The following is a 22046-nucleotide window of genomic DNA, read 5'->3' on the forward strand; positions in this document are numbered from 1 at the left end:
GGAGCTCAGTGGGAAAAGTGTGAACAGGATTGCAGTGTGGCAATTAAGAGAATTGAAGTTGATCTGAGTTACATTTTGGATGCGGGTGGTGCTGTGGTCTAAACCACAGAGCCTAGGTCTTGCCAATCAGAAGGTCGACAGTTTGAATCCCTGCGATGGGGTGAGCTTCCGTTGCTCGGTCCCAGCTCCTGCCAACCTAGCAGTTCAAAAGCACATCAAAGTGCAAGTAGATAAATAGGTACCACTCCGGCGGTAAGGTAAACGGCGTTTCCATGCACTGCTCTGGTTCGCCAGAAGCGGCTTAGTCATGCTGGCCACATGACCCGGAAGCTGTTCGCCGGCTCCCTCGGCCAATAAAGCGAGATGAGCACTGCAACCCCAGAATCGTCCGTGACTGGACCTAACGGTCAGGGGTCCCTTTACCTTTACTATCTTGTACTATACTTGTACGCCCCATGAATTCTCCAGCCTTTGCATGAAAAAGGGGTTCCGATTACCTCTTCAAAGGAGTCAAGCACTTTACTTGATTTTAATTGTCCATGTATATTTCATTGCTGTTTGAATGGCTTAGCTCACTAATCATCTTAAAGCTAACTTAACGGCTTCAAGTAATGATAACCCATATAGTTATAGATCTACATGTTGAATATTACTTTGCTTGTAGTGACACCTACTGATTGGAAGGAGCTGTTTATTTGCTTCAAAATCTGTTGACTTTTGTCCAATTAAGTAGCAAAGTCTTTGTTGAGCCCTGTTGTATGGAAAATTAGTGCATTTGTGCTATTTTTTGTATAGTTATTTTATATATCCATTTTTTATATAGTTGGATTAACCCATCATTTCTGCTGAACACAGAAAAAGCCACCTTCCTCGTACAAGGTTCAGGGACCTGATGCTGGCTCCTTTTGACCCATAATGTAGTCTTTGTGGTTTATATTTAAGAGGTGACTTGTAATCCTTTTCCTGGAGTGTGCTTGTGGATGTGTAAAGGGAGAAAGAAATCAGTTTGAGATAGACAGAGAAAGTGGCAAAGAGTGAGCTTTGAGCTCTGGAAGGTTAAAACAGCTGCCTCTCTGCTGGCTGCAAGTGTGCTATGCTGCTGGCCTCCACCTATTGTATGTTCAACCTATATATTTAGAAATAAACCAAAATGCTGTAAGAGTCCAGTGGCCTCTCCTTCAACGGAAACCAAACCCAGTTAAGCACTGCCCCAGGATGTCTCACTACTTGGGAAAATGGAGGGATAAAAGCAGTAGGGTATAGCCACAGATTTCTTGAACTGCACAAACACAGTATTCTTGAGCAGCAATATGCCTCAGCAGCTAAGACAACAGATGTAATTTTATGTTTTGAGCTGCCCTGAGATCTACGGATGAAGGGCAGTATACAAATTTATTGATGATGATGATAACCCAACATTAAACATTTGCATCAGTGTATCTGTTGGTAACAACAGATCAATATTGCTAAAATGATCCAACTTCATGATTTGTAAATGTATTGGTTAGCCTGGGCCAATCTTGTTTGTTGGCAGTGAGAACACAATCTCATGCATGCCTATGCAGAAGAAATCCACACTGAGTTCAGTTTGGCTTGCTCCTAAGTCAGTTTGCACAGGGCTGTGACCTGAGTCTTGGCATCCAGCTTATTTTGAGTTACCACAGTGAAGTGTACAATGCCACGTGTACCCTCACCTGGAAGCAAGCCCCACTGAAATCAAGGGAGCTGACTTGCCATCCATAGGCGTGTACTGTAAAAACTTGAGTCACAAATTATTTCTGGTGTAGCAGAATCCCATTGCCATCAAGTGGAACTTACATCCAAGGAAATGTGCCCTAGGACGGACCTTAGTGTAAGTTCTTGGCACCTGGACTCAATCCCAACTTGTTTCCATTTCCTGTGCAATTAAAAAAAAAAGATTCTAACAGGCAACTGAACCTAGAGCAACATGTCGATCTATTCATGTGTGCAGAGTAAAAAGAAACAAAAAAAATCATGAAAACATTTGGCTCACTTGCTTTTATTTATTCCATAAATATAAAGTTGCAGAATAAACTCAATTTATTGCTAATAAATTATTAGAACACCCCACCACCACCATTTCTTCTAATATGAAAACATGCAATCAGCCAATTTAGCTTCACTGTTGTCCTGTCACAACACAAACAACTTTAGAATCTTCCATGCAGCCATTCAGACAACATGAAAATATTAGGTACAACTCTGGACTGAATATATGTATATATGTAAATATACCATAGGCAAAGCATCATTAACATCCTGACATACAGACATGAATGTGCAATTGCACACACACACACACACACACACACACACACACACACACACACACTTGTCCTATGAACTCATGTCTTTACTAGTAAAGGTAAATTGGAAAAACGTCCCTGGTGACATTGCTATGTTAGCATTGCCACACCTCTTCCCCTGATACTTCAGTGGCTGTGTGTTTCATGGAGTGGGAAAATGCTGATATGATTGTCACGTCACACTTTACCCCCAATAATTAGCGACCACGAAGATGTGGGGTAGTAGCACCCACACTTCTCCTTGTAGTATCTAATTAGGCCTCAGCTCCACATTTTGGCCACCAGAGTCTTCTGCTCCTTAAAGGTGCTTTGCTCAAAAAACCTCAATTCCTTTCTTAAGGCTTAAGGTATTGAAGCAGAGCTACAAGAATTCTAAGGAATAGGCAGTTTTTGAGGTAAGTGAAGATTCCTAAGTCACTATCTAAGCCACAGCTAAGTCACACTTATTCTCTAGATATGGCCTCTGGCAAGGAAGTTAGGAAATAACGTGGCCCATTTTTTCCCTTCCAGTTCGTAGGGGGCAGGAAAAGGGGGCCTGTGGAGAATGTTTGGAGGGATGCAGGAATCTCAGGTTCTCTATGATCAGATCCCAGCACATCTATACTATGTATTTAAGTGAGTTTGAACCTCTGTGGATTAACCACTAAGGTTTCTGCTAAAGGACACCCAGAGTTTTCATGTGGGAATGCTAGTGGTAAACGCAGGGCAAGTTGAAACGGATCCAAATGGATCATCTGGTCTAACCCTCTGCCTTAGATAGGCCACCCCACAACCAACATTCCCAACAGATATCTGTCCAACCTAGATAAGAGAGCATCACCATACCTAGCAAAACACAAGACTGGCTCAACTGCTACAGCTCTGAAAAACTCTTATTTTGCTATAACTAACTGTATCTTAACCAACCACAATACCCAATCTTATTTACTACAACATAAATCCTATTCTTTTTATTGAGTCGTGAGTGCCTGCCTATCATAGTTATATAGCAACAAAACAGTATCTATCAATTATAATACCTTAGCGTATTTATGGATTGCATGCTAAAAATTAGGGGAACAATCCAGGAAATCTGAAGCATTTTAAGGTCTGCCTATTTCACTTGAGAAACGTAAGCATGGGCTTATACCTCTCCCTCAAAATACCTAGGACTTAAAAATGCTTTCTATTTACTGAAATCGGGACCTAATTAGAAGGTATCCTTTAAAAAAAAATCATTAAAACTTAACATAACCTATTAAAATGGGTTCCGCTTGCTAAATAGTATCAGCCATTGCTATGAATTATCCTTGCTTTTTCTCCCCTTCAGTTTCTTCTCACTTCCCGGCCCCTTAAAGGCTGTGGCGGCCTGAAGTTTCTCAGCATGCAGAAGGCAGCTTCTCCCTCACCAGTGCAGAGGAGGTTGCGAAATTTGGCTAGCTGTGGACGAAAATGGCACAAGATTCAGCAGGGAAGTGATTCAGATGCCCAAACTCAGCCCAAAGTTCAATTACATGCATCATTTAGGTTCCCCCAATCCAAAGCATTATCCCAATCCAAAACCTTCTGCGTGAGTCAATGATTGGGAGATTACAGAGCCCCTTTGCACTTCATGTTGTTTATTACCTTCAGTAGGAAAATAGCTTTGTGTGCCCTCCAGCTGTTTTGGGACTACAACTCCCATCATCCCTAGCTAACAGGACCAGTGGTCAGGGATGATGGGAACTGTAGTCCCAAAATAGCTGGAGGGTCAAGTTTGGCCATCACTGCCTTAAATGAACTGAATAGAGAACCTACTGTAGGTGTGGCAATTCAGTTCAGACCTGAATTGGCAGGGGGTTGGACTCGATGGCCCTTGTGGTCTCTTCCAACTCTATGATTCTATGATTCTATGATTCTATGATTCATTACAGCAAGGGGACTCAGCTACATTAGTCAAGAAACAGTGTTTTAAATGTGTTATAAACATGCACCACCAGATGGCGTGTGTGAGAGAGAAAATTCTAAGCAATTTTCATAGCCTTTTATTTCTTTTGTTATAACTATTTAATTTCTGACTTATTTATAGCTTTCTTTTCCTGTGTACAGATCCACCCAGGAAGGCACCACACACATCCTCCTCCTACAAAGCTGTATAAATGCTGAAAAAGTATATGCTGCCTAAATCCATACACAGGCACAAACTTGCGGACTTCTCATAGGCCACTATGGGAACAGAATTCTGAACTAAATGGGCCTTTGGCCTGATCCAGCAGGTCTCTTTGTTCTGGGCACATTATGCTGCTTTGGATCCTCTGAAGAAAAGTGGCATACAAGTTAAGAAATATAAATAAACTCATTAGATCACTCTGAATTTGTACAAATCTTGTATACATTTTAACTAATCCTCACAATTTCTGCAAGCCACGTTGAAAAGATGGGCTGGGGTCGGATTTATTTCTAATAACTATGCTTAGGCCTGCAGCCTTGAACTTCCAAAGCTGGTGGCAGGTATATTCACCTAAGATCAAGATACAGTCGTACCTTGGAAGTCGAACAGAATCCATTCCAGCAGTCCGTTCCAAAACCAAAGCATGGCTTCTGATTGGCTGCAGGAAGCTCCTGCAGCCAATCTGAAGCCCCGTCGGATGTTCAACTTCCAAAAATAGTTCACAAACAGGAACAGTCATTTCTGGGTTTGCGGTGTGCGGGAGCCAAAACGTTCAAGAACTAAGCCATTCAAAAATCAAGGTACACCTGTATATTCTTGTGGGTGCCATAGGCCTGGTTTTAAACTTGGAAGATGTTATTCTACAAGGCAGAGGTATTAAACTATACCTGCTCTGAGCAAACGCTTATAGGCTCCCTGAGAATGATCCAGATGACACTTTCAAGAAGAGGAGGAGAAGTGAGGGAGCCAAGGTAAGTCCAGTAGTCCAGTGAATGGGGCAGCAGGCAGGAAGGATCAAAGTTGGTGAACCTGTGCCGTTTACCCTGCGGAGAGAAAGAAGTGAGCAAAAACCACCACGCGCCATTTCCTATCTAGCTTATTGCTTTTTGAAGACGGAGCTGCACTAGTCTGCTGCAGCACAAATAACTTGGTGTCTTGCGGCACCGTAAAGAAGAACAATTTCTGGGGAAAGCGGGGGGGGGGGGGGGGGACCTTTAGGCAATGCTTTCTAAAGGGAAGAACTATTTGTCAGCAGAACAGACTGCCTTGGGAGGTGATGGGCTCACTTTTGCTGGAGGCATTTGCAGAGAAGCTGGAGGGCCACCTGTCAGGCATTGAGCAGAGGGTTCAACTATGGACTCATTTAGTAAAAGGTAAAGGTAAAGGGACCCCTGACCATTAGGTCCAGTCATGACCGACTCTGGGGTTGCGGCGCTCATCTCGCTTTATTGGCTGACGGAGCCAGCGTACAGCTTCTGGGTCATGTGGCCAGCATGACTACACCGCTTCTGGCGAACCAGAGCAGCACACGGAAACGCCGTTTACCTTCCCGCCGGAGCAGTACCTATTTATCTACTTGCACTTTGACATGCTTTCGAACTGCTAGCTTGGCAGGAGCTGGGACCGAGCAACAGGAGCTCACCCCGTTGCAGGGATTCGAACTGCCTACCTTCTGATCAGCAAGTCCTAGGCTCTGTGGTTTAACCCACAGCGCCACCTGCGTCCCATGGACTCATCTACACAGCTGCAAATAAAACGTTTTAAGTGAAATATACAATGTGATACTAGATGGCGATGGTGAGCCTTATGGAAAATTCAATGTCTTTTTAAAAACGCTTTAAGAAAAAGCATTTTCAGAACGTTTTTTAAATGTGTATAGATTCCACCTTAAGCGAGAGTTCCTTTCAACTTTAAAATTCTATAAGTCTATGAGATGAGTCAAGAGATTCAAGTTAAGTGTTTGTAATAACGCAACATGCAGAATATGCTTGAACAGCTAAACATGGCAGGTTTTCTACATGTGTGTCCTGTTCATTCAGCAGGGGAAGCAGCGTGGGTCTGCCTCTTGTCTCAAAGAACAAGGAATTGGATATAGCCAGCAGAGGCTCCGTGAGCACCCGAGTGTTCCTATAGCTATGTTGAATGTTGACATATGTTTTAATCTGATGGTTGGCTTCATTTTATTATTTTATGTTTCAAATAGCTGTTTTTAACTGGTAATTTTATTGTTGTTGTTGTTGTCCCCCCCAAAAAAAATAAACTTCTTTGAGGTTTTATTACAATCAAGCAGTACATAAATATTGTGAAATAAAGAAAGAAATACATTGAAGAATGTTGTGGGCTGTGGAAAACACCAAGAGCAGTATTCAGCTGTCTTGCTCCATCAGCATAAGGACTTCCTGTTGTGCAATGGGACTTCCCTCTTCTCCCCACTCTGTGCATGCCCTGCAGCTCTCCTCTAGGGGGCTCAGGGAACCCCCCAAAAACAGTTTTAGGGGGCATGCAGGGGAAGGAGAAGTGGGGTTTGGAAGTCCAGTCGCATAAGTGGAAATCCTTGCGCTGACAGGGATAGTTACTTAGTGCTGCATTGGATATAAGCCCAAATTTAGAATTACCTTACCTTAATTTTGATGGCGTCCAAATGGTCTGTGATTTTCTTCAGCTGCGAATTGCATTCACCCACCTGCAAATACAAAGATCAACTTATTTGCCTTACTTAGGGAAGCTGACAGATTTGTAATTTTTCATTTTGTTGATTCTTTTAAATTTATTAACTGCTTTCTCGTCAAAATGCTCAAAGCAGTGTAGAAGCTTTAAAAACTATATTAAAAAACGCCTTTTTAAAAAAGTCCAGAAACATGAACAATTAAAAATGGAAACATTTCCAAAATATTAGTTAGTCCTTCTTGGAACATGTGTCTGGTGTTTTTTTTTTAATCATTGAATCATACTAAAAGTTGAAGTTCTGTGAACCTTGGGGGGGGGGGATTTAAATAGCAGTTGCTGGTGGGTCAGGGTCAGGACTGCAGGGAGAAGCGTTAATTCTTTCTTCCGGTGCCACACACCTAACACGCCCCCTCCCCCAACCAATGATGCTGTTCGTTGTGAGAAGCAAACTTCTACTGATGCAAAAAGGAACTTCACTCCATGCCAAATAATCAAGCTTCAAGGGAGGGGATTATTGGTTGGGGCTGAGCTGCAAGAAGAGTTATCCCTCTTCTCTACAATTCCAATCCTGGTGTCGTCGTTCCCCAATTATGTTTATTTCTGTATTTTTGAAACAAGTGGTGCATTTGGCACTGCATGTAGTCTGGCTCATAGCTTCCCTTTACATTTAACTTTAATGTTTCCGAGCACAATTCAAAGTGTTGATGCTGACCTTTAAAGTAAGGTTACCAGATTTTTTTCAGTGAATACGGGGACACTTTTCAACTTCAGTCGGAATGGATGGATTTTGTCAGGGGGCTGATTTGTAAATCCGGGGACTGTCCCCAGGAAATGGGGACGTCTGGTAACCTTACTTTAAAGCCCTAAACGGCCTCAGTCTAGTATACCTGAAGTAGCATCTCCACACCCATCATTCTACCCAAACACTGAGGTCCAGCACCGAGGGCCTTCTGGCGGTTCCCTCACTGTGAGAAGCAAAGCCACAGGGAATCAGGCAGAGGGCCTTCTCAGTAGTGGTGCCCGTCCTGTGGAAAGCCCTCCCATTAGATGTCAAAGAAATAAACAACTATCTGACTTTTAGAGGACATCTGAAGGCGGCCCTGTTTAGGGAAGTTTTTAATGTCTGATATTTTATCATGTTTTTTAATATTCTGTTGGGAGCTGCCCAGAGTGGCTGGGGAAACCCAGCCAGATGGGCAGGGCATAAATAATAAATTATTATTATTATATACATTTAATCCCCCTGCTCAAAACCTCTCACCTGTAAGAAAACAGCCATGACTGCTAATCCATCTGCCTGGCCAGCAGCCTCCACAAAACTGGCATATTTGTCTGCGTTCCAATGGACCACGTGGAGCTAGAAAGCAAGACATGTACTACCATCAATCATCACTTTACTGAAGCCTGACAACTTTCCATAATATCTCATGAGGAGTATTTGGGACTAGTTTAAAACTTTTTTGTTTTTACAAGCCATCTTGAGGTATGAAGTCCTTTGGAAGCTCCATGCTTCTTGGTCCAAAGCTCTGAAGATCCGTTCTAGCCAGTCCTAGTCTTGGCCATTAAAAAAAAGCAATGAAACGGTCTCTGGCCTGTTCACATGCCAGCCCTGCCCACTAGGCCATGTTCCCCACCCTCATTTTCCCCTCGACAGGTATCCTCAGATATACACGCTGGATTTGAGGGTTTACACAAGGTCCTTGGCTGCTACGGAAGTGCAAATGAGTAAAATATATGAATTCTGACTGCTCGGTTCATTAAATCATTCCGTATTCTGGAACGTAAAGGTGTCTCAAAACACTCGCACTTTTAGGTTCACTTTTAAAAAGCTGGACGGCACAACTTTTTAAAAAAATTATGCATGTTACAAAGAGGAAACAAATGCTTTCGGTCGGAATGGCTTTTATTGTAATGGAAAACAACAAACGAGAAAGGACACAAGTAAAATCTGAAACACTGTGGGGGAGGCCCATTCCCAATGGCTTGTGACTTCTCTTTTAAAGGATGTATGTATCTTGTCTTACCACCGCTTCTGCACCACAGCTTGTTGGAGAAATCTTTTAAGGCCTGTTTCTTGTGTGAATCACCACCATCATCAACATCATCATTGGCACTCCCGTACGGCAGCCCGCTGGAGAAACCTGGATCCAGTGGACAGGCCATCCCAGCTAAGTGGGACCTTGAATCCATTATCCTGTTGAGTTCATCTGCCAAGGGAAGTTGTGTCGTCTTCTTTGACTGAAGAGCAGCTCTTTCTTCTTGCATGTGCCAGTTAGGCAGAGGTGCATTCTTGCATTAAAGAGCCTTTTTCTTCTTCTTCGTGGAACTAAGCACTGCAAACTGCCACCTAGCCACTGATCCTTCGGAAGACTCTCCACCTGTATAGTTCTGCCTGGTTCTGTCTCAATTCTAGGGTCCTTTCTCCAAAACCAGAAGGGTTTCTCGAAGATGTTTATAACCAGCAGTGGGAAACCTTTTTAGACTGACTAAAGATTCCTAGATATTGCCTCTTTCCATTTGGTTTCTTAGATGGAACTTATTTTTTTGTTTTCCAGCTATATGTTTGTTTTGGAACATATTGTTTTCTAAGCACCTCTTATTAATTCTTTATATTCCAAATCACCTGGTTCCTGTGGAAAACATAAGTCTTTAAACACTGCAAATGTCATTTCCCACCCCCCCAAATTTATTTCCCCCACTGATTTTAGCCACTCAACATATTTCCCCACTTTTCTCTATTTCACTAAGGACATTGCTTCTCTCTGTCTTCAGCACTTGAATTATAGTACTTCCATTTCAGGTTACCATTCCATTAAAAATAAATAAATAACTGGACTCTTAAAAGTTCGCATCTTAATGTTAGTTAAACAGAAGCCCATTTACACTTTTTTAAGGTGGGGGAATCAATATTCCAAAGTGTTAAGTTACGAATAGTGGCTTTTGCATGACAAGTTCCATTTCAAACACTGAAACAACTAAATGCCAGAGGAAGCAAAAATATTGAACACCCTGGTGCAGGGAAACCTTGATGTATCAAAAGTTTCAATGTGCACCTGAAGCTCCTTCACTTGGAAGTAATTCCTTGTTTATTTCAATGAAGGCAGCAGATACAAGTGTATATTCTTTTGAATAGAGCGGCCAACACATCTAAATTACAGTGCGTGCATCAGAGTACACGATACCTTGATACTTAGTGTTTTCTGCACACAAGTGCTATAACCACAATGGATTCAATCATGCCCATGTTGCTTTAGGGCATTTCCTGTTTATTGGAATGCTACTATTTTCTCAGCTTGTTTACAAGAATGCGACTAATGTTTTAGAATAAAATGAACTCCCACAGAAGCAATGGCAAAATGTAAACATTTGTGCTTTTCTGTTCTGTGGCCTTCAGCAATAAACATACAAGACGGCCAACTCTCTGAGGACTGCCACACTTTATAAAGCGGGTACGTCCTCCTTGTTTAGCACATGTACATGCAATGGATACTGCAACACTTTAAGGGGAAATGAGCATTCAGGCATACTGCAGACATGTGCTAGGAAGACAAAGCATAGTGCAGCTCCTCCATGGGGGTCCATGTGTGCTTACTGAGATGTGTCTCCCTTCAAATATTAAGTGTCCACCGATATGTGGCAAACAGTGATATTATATATGCTGTGTAACGAGTGAAGCAGCCCCCATTAGTCAGCATAATTTATAGAAACTTTTCTGCGCCGTATACAAATGAAAGGCAGATTGGTAATACAGCTGGATGCCTTTTCCAGAAATGGTAAGAGGCAGATTCTAGGGGAGTGGGGGCAGAGGGGGGACAGCAGTCCTGGTGAAGCATAATGAGATTTACAACTGTAAACGAATGGTCTTTCCATTGCAGAAATCACTTTGACATGTTAAAAACAGGCCTGCTTATCAAAGAACGGCTGTAAAGATGCAGTCATTAAATCACAACTATTCATATAGTTCAGTGGAGTCCTTTACCTCTGCCGCAAATTTTGTCCCATCCACTGCATGCTCAGAGCCAATGTCATCACTGGGCCCCCAATGGAAGTGAATTTGCCGCAGCCTATAGTTTCCAATGAGTGGACCCCCACTCAGCACTATAAATATAAAAATGAAGGGTAGCATTGTTAGAATACTGGGAACCCAAGAGAAATGTGACATTTCCTTGTCACTGCCAAAGGGGCCAAAACAGGCAGGATGTGAAAGAAGTGCGACTGGATATCCCAATTTTAAAGTAGTTGCAGGGAAACTCTGATTTTGACCAGAGTCACAGCACTGGAGAAGGGCTTTAACCCCCACCCCACCCCAATTCTCTGGATCTAAATCTCCATCTCTTCAATAGAAAATGCAGGCAACATACAACGGTTGGGAGCAATTTAGATCTGAAACATGTTGCTGGGAGAACTGGTTAGCTTGCCCTCTTCCAGCACTACTCCTCCGACCAAAACTGGGGACATAGCACAAGGCTACAGTTTCCCTGTAAATTCCCTGTTTCTCCTGGAAATTGCTGGACTACATGGATCTTTGGGTTGAATTCAGTAAGGCAGTTCTTAGAATTTCTGCACAGGTGTGTGTGCATATTTTCTCCTCTAATACTAGCAGCAGAACTGTCTGTATAAATAAGTTTGCCCATCTGCTATGAAAATGTTTTTTTAATACTAAGATCTTCCACATCTGAACATAATAACATCTGAAATTAGCAGGTAACCACTTGACTTGCTGTTTCAATCCCCCTGTCCCTTAATCTTCTGATTTTGGGAGAATGAGTTTAGGGCTGGGACATAACTTGCTCGCTGAATACAGGCAAAAATGGAAACGAGAAATCTGAACTGCTCACATGAAATCAGACCTACGATCAGAAACAAAGGCTCCAACTATGCTGCAGACTAAATGAAAGCTGTGTTTGGAAGAGGAATATTGCCAATTTAAACAGGGTTCGTGCGGGGGGAGGGACTTTTCAGCTCACTTGCTGTGTATAAGACTGAAATATCTTCAGACAGGATGAGGCTAGGGCGTTTGAACTCTGGTAAGTTCAGATAGATGCAATTGTGTATGTTATGAGAATCCTAAAATAATCTTAAACGATAGGCCTAGCTCGCAAGTCACTTTAAACCATAGTTAAAATAAACTATGGTTTCAGGTGAAATGAGCAGTGTGCTGGTATATGAGGCTACATCACTAGTGTTTTGCTCCTCCTAAAGTCCTGTCCTTGATCAGTTATGTGTTATGTGATGTTGGTTTATCTCTGGTGGTTTACCAGACTTGCAAACCAGGCCTATCAATTGCAACATTTCCTCAAACAAACAATGAGTTCTGATTTTATGTCATGCCAAGCCAGTCTCTGGTTAGTTTCATCCCCAGAGCACAGAAGGCAGGAGCGAAATGTGGTCTTTTGCCCATTCACAGCAAATCATAGTTTAAAGTGCCATGCAAACCAGACCACGTAATGTTATTTCACCTCAGGAAATACTGAGAACCGCCCTAAAACGAAAGCAGAATGAAATCTACCACAAAAACAAACCTGATTTATTTTCAGTGTCATCGAATTCCACACTGGTTGAGTGTCCACTGTTGAGTATAACTTTAGCGGAGGAAGGGTCATAGTTAGGGTAGAGAGGACGCAGAGTGGGGTCATATTTGGTCGTCTCAGTTTGGATATCAATGGGAGATTGACGGTCTCCAGTCGCAAGAGGGAAAAGTTCCTTCCAGCGAGAAGGCCCTAGAATGTATTGCAGTAGAAAAAGGTGTTCATTAAAATGCATTCCAGGCAGCCAGAGAAACAAAGGAATTGTCGTGAGAAAGTAATCACAAGAACCTACCTGGATTTTCTTATTTTTTTCTTAAAAAATATTATTCAGATAATTAAAAAATGGATGGGTCTAAAGGGATGGAAAGTACACCGCCCAGTTGTCTTTGGTGAGCTATAAGGCAGTTCTCTCTACATAAATAGGTCTTAATTCTAATATGAATTAAATACCCAAGGATGCGGGTTAGAACCCTCGGGTGGGTCATTTTCTGCCTACTTCCAGGCATTCTGGTCATTAGGAATGCAGCAGGCACCTGAAATTGACACACATGCAATAGATTCAGAGAACATTTCCCCACGAGCTGATTAATGTGCAATCGACACATCTAAAATGCTTCATTCTGGTTCCATTCCTGTATGGGACAGCTGCATATTCCTGCATCGCAGGGGGATTGAATTAGATTGTCCTCCTGGTCCCTTCCAACTCTACAATTCTATGGTACCTTCTGAAGTGGTACAATCAATTCAGCTACTATCTCAGATCTCTGCCATTGTTACATAGCCACCGTTGACCAGGCCTCCAGCAGTTTGGTGGCGTTAACTCACATAATACATGCATATTTTAAATGACAGGGCTGAAAACCAATTTCCTAGGCTAGAGTTCAGTTTATTAGGAGGTGCCATCCTTTGAAAAACAGTTCAGTTTATTAGAAGGTGCCAGCCTTAAAAGAAAAATAAGTTCTTAGAATATTTACACTTAAATTAATTTTATGCTATTTAATCTGTCACAGCGATCTTCCAAGAATCTTGGAAACTGGTGAAGGGGTTAGACCGCTCTATATTAAACAACCCTCCCCAGTTCATAAAACTGCAGTTCTCCCAATTCCTTGGGAGAAGGGAAATAATGGTTAAACCACAGATACACTATCAGATATTAGTACATTTTTAGGTGCTTTGGTGACCAGCCCTGGAGATTTGTCCAATTTTGCATGTTAATGCATAATATAACATTCTAAAGAACAACAACAACAACAAAATGCCAGCAGGGATGGTAGGAGAATCAGTTCTAGTTATCAGCTTCCTTTTATTCAAGAATTCTTCACAAGGGGAGGAATAGCTCCAGTGTAGCCTCATATCCTTAATACTGTCAGGAATGCTTTTTGTGAAACTTAGGGTATACACCTCCTCTGCTATCCTACCGGTGGCTTCCAGTTCCTTAGAATGTTTGTGAAGATTGTAAGCAGCCTTCTGGAGATCTGGCAGTCAGTTTCCAAGTGTGCAAATAAAAACGCCAATATCGATTCATCACAGATTTCCAGGGATCTTTGCTTTAATCCTAGCTGTAGGTCTCTAGCACCAAAGCGTTCCTCCCCTCCCAATACTGTTGGGGGGAGCACAAAAGTTAACAAAAAAAAATGTTTTCACTTCATTTTAGCAGTATGAATTATAGTACTGAGTATTTGCATAGCACATTTCAGTCGTCCAGTGTCATTTATCTACATTAGCTCAGAAATCCTTACAACAGCTCTGTAAGGTAGGCAAGTATTTTTAGCCCAAGATTGCAGGCAGAGGGTTGAGGCTAGCTTACTTACTGAAGGCAACCTACTGAGTCTGACAAGATAACATCTTGACCCACTCTGGGCCTCTAATTCTTGGAAAACACCATCACACCTAATGTTATCTGGGATGCACAGTTTGTTCGACGTCAGACATGTTTCTGTCTCACCAAGATTATCTGTCCCGCAGGCTTTCAAACTGTGTTTCTTACCATATGTGGTATGTCAAATTATAGCCTCAAAATGGGTCGGCTACACAATTACTTGAAAGATTTTTCAGCTTATAGAATCACTTTAGCATACAGCCCCAAAAGCACCATTTGCAAAGTAATGTTTCCTACCACTGTAAATTTTCAACCGTGCAACTTGTAAGTTAATTAAGCCTGCACAAGGACTTGTAATTTGGCTTTTGTTCATGGCAAACAAGGAAGTATTAATTTCATGCCATCTGATTTAGAGTTCAATCCTGTGCATGCTTTGTTTAGAAGTTGAGTCCTACTGTGTGCAGGAGTTCTTAAGCAGTGTGTGGATTACACTACCCAGGTCATTTGGTGACGCTGTGGTCTAAACCACTGAGCCTCTTGGGCTTGCTGAATCCCCGTGACGGGGTGAGCTCCCGTTGCTCTGTCCCAGCTCCTGCCAACCTAGCAGTTTGAAAGCACACCAGTGCAAGTAGATAAATAAGTACCGCTGCGGCAGGAAAGTAAACAGTGTTTCCATGCGCTCTGCTTTCTGTCAGGTGTTCCGTTACGACAGAATCGGTTTAGTCATGCTGGCCACATGACCGGGAAAGCTGTCTGTGAACAAATGCTGGCTCCCTCGGCCCGAAAGTGAGAAGAGCGCCACAACCCCATAGTCGCCTTAACCGTCCAGGGGTCCTTTACCTTTGTAATTTAAAGAAAGTTTGAAAGCTACTCATCTCTGTTACCATGCCACCCTTCTCTGCAGTAATGAACATTTTATCACCTGTTAACCACAGATGTAGAGTAGAATATATGTGTGGGTTTTTTTTTAAAAAAAAAAAACTATTGAAGACTATTCTAGTTGTAAGGAAATGATCTGGTATTTCCAGTTCAGAACTCTTCTGTGTTTTCAACACACAGCACAGCTTGTAGTAGTACCACATCAGCCACAGTTCCCCAGATCTCCAGTGCGCTCACATAGATTCTTGAAACTGGGGGTTCCAATGTGCAACTAGAACATTCCACACATTTTGTATGCAAAGCCCCCAATGAAAGAGAAAACACATGGGGCATCTATTCAACATTTTGTATTCACACTAAAGCCCTGCATGTCACTAACACTGCTCATGATGTTTGCCAGCCTTCTATTTAGTTTGCAGAGGAGGTACCTTGCTAAAGTATCATATATTATTAAGAAGACATATAATAAATCATTTGGTGCGCCACCATATGCAGCAGAACACAAAGCTGTGCCGTTGTATCTTCAATATGTGTCTTGCTAAACAGACCTCATCCATCCTTCTGTTGCATCAAGATTAGGCAACTGCAACCCAATACAGCATAGAGAGCTTTTAACAGTACAATCCTATACATCCAGTACAATCAGAAGCAAATCTGATTGCGTTCAGTAGGATTTACTACCAAGTAGGTGAGTACAGGATTGCAGAAGGTACATATGGACTAAGAAGTGCTGGTTCTAAAGTGGCATTATTAGTTAGATTATGTTTATTCCGTAAGGTAGAACAAGTATCAAAAGTCAGAGATCTCCCCCAGCTCATTAACTGAGCTCACCAGAAATTTAGGGAATGCAAAGATGTATTCAGCTTGGAAGGATTAAGGGATACATCACAAAACAAGCTTGTTTTGGTGCAGAAGGAAATGTATAAGCTGCACCATAACTGTAAAGGTTATTGGCTCACACCTTTCTCTAGCACAAGATGCTGTTATTTTATATGCTATATTTTATACATGATCCCTGATCCCAAAGAACCATGAGTTCAGTAGAATTCTCCAACTCCTGCTGTTCTACACTTTCCTGTCTCTAAATCCAGAGATTCCCTATAATATACTTTGAAAATCTGAATAGAGAGCTGCATTGACTGCATAGGGAACCTCTGGATTTAAGATTCTGAGAGGAGAAAGTGTGGGACATCAGTAGCTGGAGGGGAAAGCCATATGAAAGAGGGAGAATTAAAGGAGGCATGAGGGGTTTAGAAAAGCCCATAGACTGCATTTGCAAGCAGAAATGGGGAATGCACGCAGAGACACCATGAAATTGAAAAGAGCTGAGTTTTGCAACTGCTCTGTTTTATTTTTCATTGTTGCTTTAATCCTTGTTCCCCATTCCTCACTTTGATCTTTAGCCATTTAATATTTTTTTTAAAGTGTGCAGTATTAATTAAGGTAAAATTTAAGTTTAGAACTCCTTCACTCTAAGACATCGCAGCAAATCACTTTGAATGTTTCATACAGGTTTGTGTTTAAGTTAAGTCCTACTGAATTCAACAGGGCTTATGCCCAAGTAATGGGGTTAGGACTGCTGCCTAAATCGCTCTAAAACATGAAGGTAAAATTCATACTGGCTAGAATGCATGTTTGGTTTCCCCCCGGCTTTCTGACATGAACAACATTCACACATAACACAAAGAATCGAGTTGAAATACATGTGCTTTTGAGTGCCACAGAGAAAAGGTCTCATGTGTAGACTGCCCTAGCACAGATTTCAGAAGTTTTACAGAATTATAGAGTCCTTTATAGAAGCGGAGGGACGCGGGTGGCGCTGTGGGTAAAAGCCTCAGCGCCTAGGGCTTGCCGATCGAAAGGTCGGCAGTTCGAATCCCCGCGGCGGGGTGCGCTCCCGTTGCTCGGTCCCAGCGCCTGCCAACCTAGCAGTTCGAAAGCACCCCTGGGTGCAAGTAGATAAATAGGGACCGCTTACTGGCGGGAAGGTAAACGGCGTTTCCGTGTGCTGCACTGGCTCACCAGATGCAGCTTTGTCACGCTGGCCACATGACCCGGAAGTGTCTCCGGACAGCGCTGGCCCCTGGCCTCTTAAGTGAGATGGGCGCACAACCCCAGAGTCTGTCAAGACTGGCCCGTACGGGCAGGGGTACCTTTACCTTTACCTTATAGAAGCGGAATAAACACTGTGGAAAGTAATGTTAGTTCAGAAAATATTATTAATGCAATACCACAAAAAGGGGAAAAAGAAACCAATTCATGTTAAACCACCACTGCCTTGCATCTGATTTAGCAATATATATATATATATGCCTTCCTTGCCCCCCCCCCAAAAAACCTACAAATCAGCTGCTGTTTTAAGTTTTGCAAGCCTTGTTATCAATTAAGAAGTTCCCCGTAATCTCCCAGAAGCAGCAATGCTTTAAAAATCCCTAGTTTAAACCCCATTTCAAAGCGTTAATTTGTTTGGCAAATTGTGATTAACAGCACCTACTAGAGATCCATCCCTCTCCCACCTCCACTTGCCTACAACCGCCTAACTTGCAAACAAATCCCACTACTAAAGCAACACGCCCCGGATCTAGATGCACGTGCGGTGGAACTGGGCGCACCGCACTTAAAAACTTGTCCATGCCTTCTAACTCACTTATTGCACGGACTTTGCATGTCGCCAAGGCCCGAATTAAAAACAAACATCTGCCAGTGCTTCTCAACCAGTGGGTCCCCAGATGTTGTTGGACTACAACTCCCATCATTCCTAGCCAGCATGACCAGTGATCAGGGATGATGGGAGTTGTAGTCCAACAACATCTGGGGGCCCAGAGGTTGAGACCCCCCTCCCCCCAGCCCTCACCCCCGGGTCCCTACAGCCCCCTCCCGTCCTGCTCTGATTGCCCCAGAGAGCCAGCAGCAGCAGCAGCTCTCCCCCCTCACCGTTGTGCTCATCGTATCCCCAGTGCATCATGGCTAGTCCCCTAACGGCAGCGGCAGCAGGGGCGAAGAGAGGCGGACGCTCCACGAGGCAGGGACCAAGCGCGCCCAGGGCGGCCCCGCGGCGCCTTCTTATGCTCCGCGCGCCCTGCAGCGCCGCGCTTGGCCGCCAGGGGACCCAAGCGAGGGCGTCGCGGCGCCACCCGCGGGAGCCCTGTCACTTGAGAAGACGCGCAAGGCGCAAGTTGTGTCGCCTTGCCTGGCCCTCTCTGCTTTCATAGAGATGTATTAGAAAGCATTTCGAGGCCGATCCTCGGCAGCTTTACTCCGAGGTTAGCCCCACACAAGCCTGCTGGATCAGGACCAGCATTCTGTTCTTACGGTGACCGACTAGACGCGTGTAGGAACTAGGAAGCCTGCAAACTGGACGTGTGCACGGCAGCAGTCGGCCCACCTGCGATTCCCAGGAACTGCTGCAGCGGCAGTAGAACCTAGCTAGCCGTGCTAGCTAGTAGCCCAACGAGTTACTTCCCTGTAAGATCCGCAATGGATTAGGAACGTCGGGAAGGATTCCTGCAGGTTCAGCTCCCAAATACATCTAGGCCAGCTTTGGCCCCCGCCCGCCCCCCGCTCCCAGCGGGGTAGCCCTGCAGTGCGATCTGCTCGGAAGTAAGCCCCACTGAGTTCTATAGGACTTGCTTCTGTGTAGACACTGCAATCCTCCTAAACAGGAATATTATGAGTAAGAAGGGACTAGAGAGGGTGCTGTTAGTAAAACATCAGATCAGTCCAAGCCAGTGGCGTAGCGTGGGGGGTGCAGGGGGGGCCAGCCGCACCGGGCGCAACATCTGGGGTTAGGGCAAATCCACGGGTTAGAGGGCGCAAATCCACGGGTTAGGGGGCGCAAATTACTTGCCTTGCCCCGGGTGCTGACAACCCACGCTACGCCACTGGTCCAAGCCACAGCTAACTCATTAGTTGCACGATTGAGATGTATACAAGCCACACGGTAGCCTTCTCGGTAGTCGCGCCAGCTTGTGGAACACCTTCCTGCCAGATGTCAAAGCGATAAATAATTATAAGACATTCCGTAGACATCTAAAGGCAGCCCTGAATTGGGACGCTTTTAATGTGTGATGTTCTGTTCTGCTGTTGTTGTTGTGTTTATTTATATTTCGTTGGAAGCCGCCCAGAGTTGCTGGGGCAACCTAGTCAGACGGGCGTATTATTATTATTATTATTATTATTATTATTATTATTATTATTATTATTATTATTTATTACTACTACTACTAATACTAATGTTATTATTACATAGGAAAGTGGCAGAGCCATTAGGAGCTTATCAGCAATTCAACAATGAAAGTATTAGTGCTCCTTTAGTTTTAAAAATATCCTAGGGTAGGGATTGAAGGGAAGCGTGTATTGTTTTCATGTTTGCTTTATTGTATAGTTTGCATTACTAAAAACGCAAATAAATACATTTTAAAAACTGTAGCTTTTAAAAATGACATCTGTTTGGACTAATCACTTGAAACTTTCCATACATGATCTGCCTGATGAGCTCCTCTATAAATGTGCCAGATTTCCAACCAATCCAGTTAAGATTGCCACAGCTTTAGCAAGTTAGCTGTGCTAAAAATTGACTATCATTCTTACACATATATTTCTTTCCAGTTCTGTTGAGTATGTTTCAGGGAACATTATCACTTCATGTACGCTGGAAGTGAGGCATAGCAGGTGGTGGCATGAAGTCATTCTCAACTGAAAATAGGGCAATTAGTCAGCCCCTAAGCATAAACAAAGGTGTCCCACAATGTCATCATCCGAAGGATAATGTATTGGGTGTTGCATCAACATGGGCAAGAATTCTAGGTCATGCCTGGTAAAGTAAGCACACACATTTTACGCAATTTGGGGAGAACTAAAACCAGGTTAGTGTGCAGTAGCTCCACTTCCATTAAAAATAAATAAATCTGACTTGCTCTTCCCTCTTACATTCCTTTCCTTACCTGTGGCAACCCCAGAGTCAGCCCAAGACCTTTGGATGTCCTTCTACCATAGAAGAAGTCAACTGACCAGAGAACTGAATCTTACTTCAATACTCATTCTGGTCAGTGACCAAAATAAATCAATTCATTTGTTCATGCTTCAATACCAGTGACAGCACAGCATCCTTGACCACACCTGAAAGAAGCAAGCTAGCTTAGGGGCTGAAGCACTCATAACTCTGCTGCCATCAACACTGCACCACCAGCACCTGTCCCTCATTTTCTGCCACCCAAGGCAGCCACCAACTTCTACCTAATGGTAGGGCTGGCACTAAACAACCCAAAAACCTTCTCCCTGTGTCATCTTTCTCGACTCCTAGCTAATACTAGGGTTGTATCGAGGAAGGAACCTAGACCTCATTTATTCAGAGGTGGCTTTTTTTGTGTGAGAGATGTCACTGTGCTTAGCTGGGAGTACAGGCTGTTTATGAATACTTATACTGCAGTAGGAGGTTGCTGATAAAATGCAGTTTGTCCCATTTGCCTTCATTGCTATTGAGCTATTGTGTGAAATACAACTATTATGAGCATGTATTAGAAATCAATGTTAACACTGATATAATCGGACAACACTGCAGGCATCTTATATTTTGTTTCCACTGCAATCGTGTATTTAAAGGCACTATTTTACAGACGGATATAAAATATGTACGTGATTTGGCTACAGTTGCTCTTTTTCTGCTATTTCTTAGGTAGCTGTTGTGTTTAAATTTTTCTGAATTGAGCAAGCTTATGTGCATATTTAGTATAGTTTTCTCCCAACCTGCTGTCCTTCAGGGATTTTGGACCAGACTGACTGGGAAGGGGACCAGGTTGGGGGAAGCTGATTTCATACATGCGCTGTGGTCTAAACCACTGAGCCTTGGGCTTGCCAATTGGAAGGTTGGCGGTTCGAATCCCCGCAACGGGGTGAGCTCCTGTTGCTCGGTCCCTGCTCCTGCCAACCTAGCAGTTCAAAAGCATGTCAAAGTGCAAGCAGATAAATAGGCACCACTCCAGCGGGAAGGTAAACAGTGTTTCTGTGCACTGCTCTGGTTTCCCCAGAAGTGGCTTAGTCATGCTAGCCACATGATCCGGAAAAACAGTGTGCGGATAAACGTTGGCTCCCTTGGCCAGTAAAGCGAGATGAGCGCCGCAACCCCAGAGTTGTTCACGACTGGACTTAACTGTCAGGGGTCCTTTACCTTTTATTGTACATGTAAGGTGATAGTCCTTACTATGTGAAATGTGCTCATTACATGCATGCCATGGCAGGTTTTCCGGATCTGGATGGAAAACATTCAGTAGAAATCACAGGAAGATCATCCAGTCCTAACCTGCTATTTGAAAGGCAAGCCCATCTATCTAGAATATCTTCCTCCCCTGTCAACCCTCTTTACAGTTAGGACGACAAAAGGACAGAGAGAAAGCAGCTGCACTACACAGCGGAATAGCTCTTGTACAGCCACTGGCATGCATTGTGTAGGCAAGAAATGAACACGAATGGCAAATTGTTCAGTGCCGCCTCTTGGTTTATCTGCTCCCAAGGCAGCAAGAGAGAGATGCTTGTTGAGAATGAGCACAAAAGGGATATGTGAGAACAAGGAGATAGTGCAAAGAACACTGGCCAGGGAGATAAGAGATTGCCCTTTCCCCAGCCCATATAATGAAAAACCTGTTGCAGCTACTGCTGCACTGGTAAACTGGTGTTGAGCAAAAAGCCTTCAGAAAACCACTGAATTGCTAATGTAAGAGTGTGTGGTACCTCTGAAATAGAACACACTGATCTTCAACTATTCCAAAACTATGTGAGTTTTCCCCTCTAAGGTTTTGCCTCCATAATTATGTGCCGTCGTAAAGTGGGTCAGAATAGAACGGTGGCTAAGAAACAGAATTGTGATTCAGTTCAAACCTCACCTCTTGCCAAAAATTCATGAGCCTCTCAGCCTCAGCTTT

At 43.4% G+C, this 22046-nt stretch overlaps 1 protein-coding gene across 1 annotated transcript; it reads right to left on the reverse strand.

Moving 5' to 3' along the window:
- Positions 1–2000: 2000 nt before the first annotated feature.
- LOC114600460 (carbonic anhydrase 13-like) lies at positions 2001–18208 on the reverse strand. Its single transcript, XM_028736592.2, has 7 exons — positions 18064–18208; positions 12426–12623; positions 10883–11001; positions 8165–8260; positions 6857–6919; positions 5124–5279; positions 2001–3746 (listed from the first exon to the last, which is right to left on the reverse strand). Exons 1-7 carry the CDS (start codon positions 18092–18094, stop codon positions 3633–3635), a joined length of 777 nt encoding a protein of 258 aa, XP_028592425.2. The 5' UTR covers positions 18095–18208; the 3' UTR covers positions 2001–3632.
- Positions 18209–22046: the final 3838 nt, after the last annotated feature.

Source organism: Podarcis muralis, chromosome 8, assembly GCF_964188315.1.
Source record: "Podarcis muralis chromosome 8, rPodMur119.hap1.1, whole genome shotgun sequence".
NCBI classification, from domain to species: Eukaryota; Metazoa; Chordata; class Lepidosauria; order Squamata; family Lacertidae; genus Podarcis; species Podarcis muralis.

Bases quoted from the DNA above. Each gene is read 5' to 3' on its own strand.
- LOC114600460 (XM_028736592.2), bottom strand. From the start codon at position 18,094: ATGATGCACTGGGGATACGATGAGCACAACG. The intron at 8,261-10,882 runs GTAAAGGACTCC...CTTGCTTTCTAG, and splicing joins GGACAAAATTTGCGGCAGAG to CTCCACGTGGTCCATTGGAA. The intron at 5,280-6,856 runs GTAAGGTAATTC...TTCTCTCCGCAG, and splicing joins TGGACGCCATCAAAATTAAG to GGTAAACGGCACAGGTTCAC.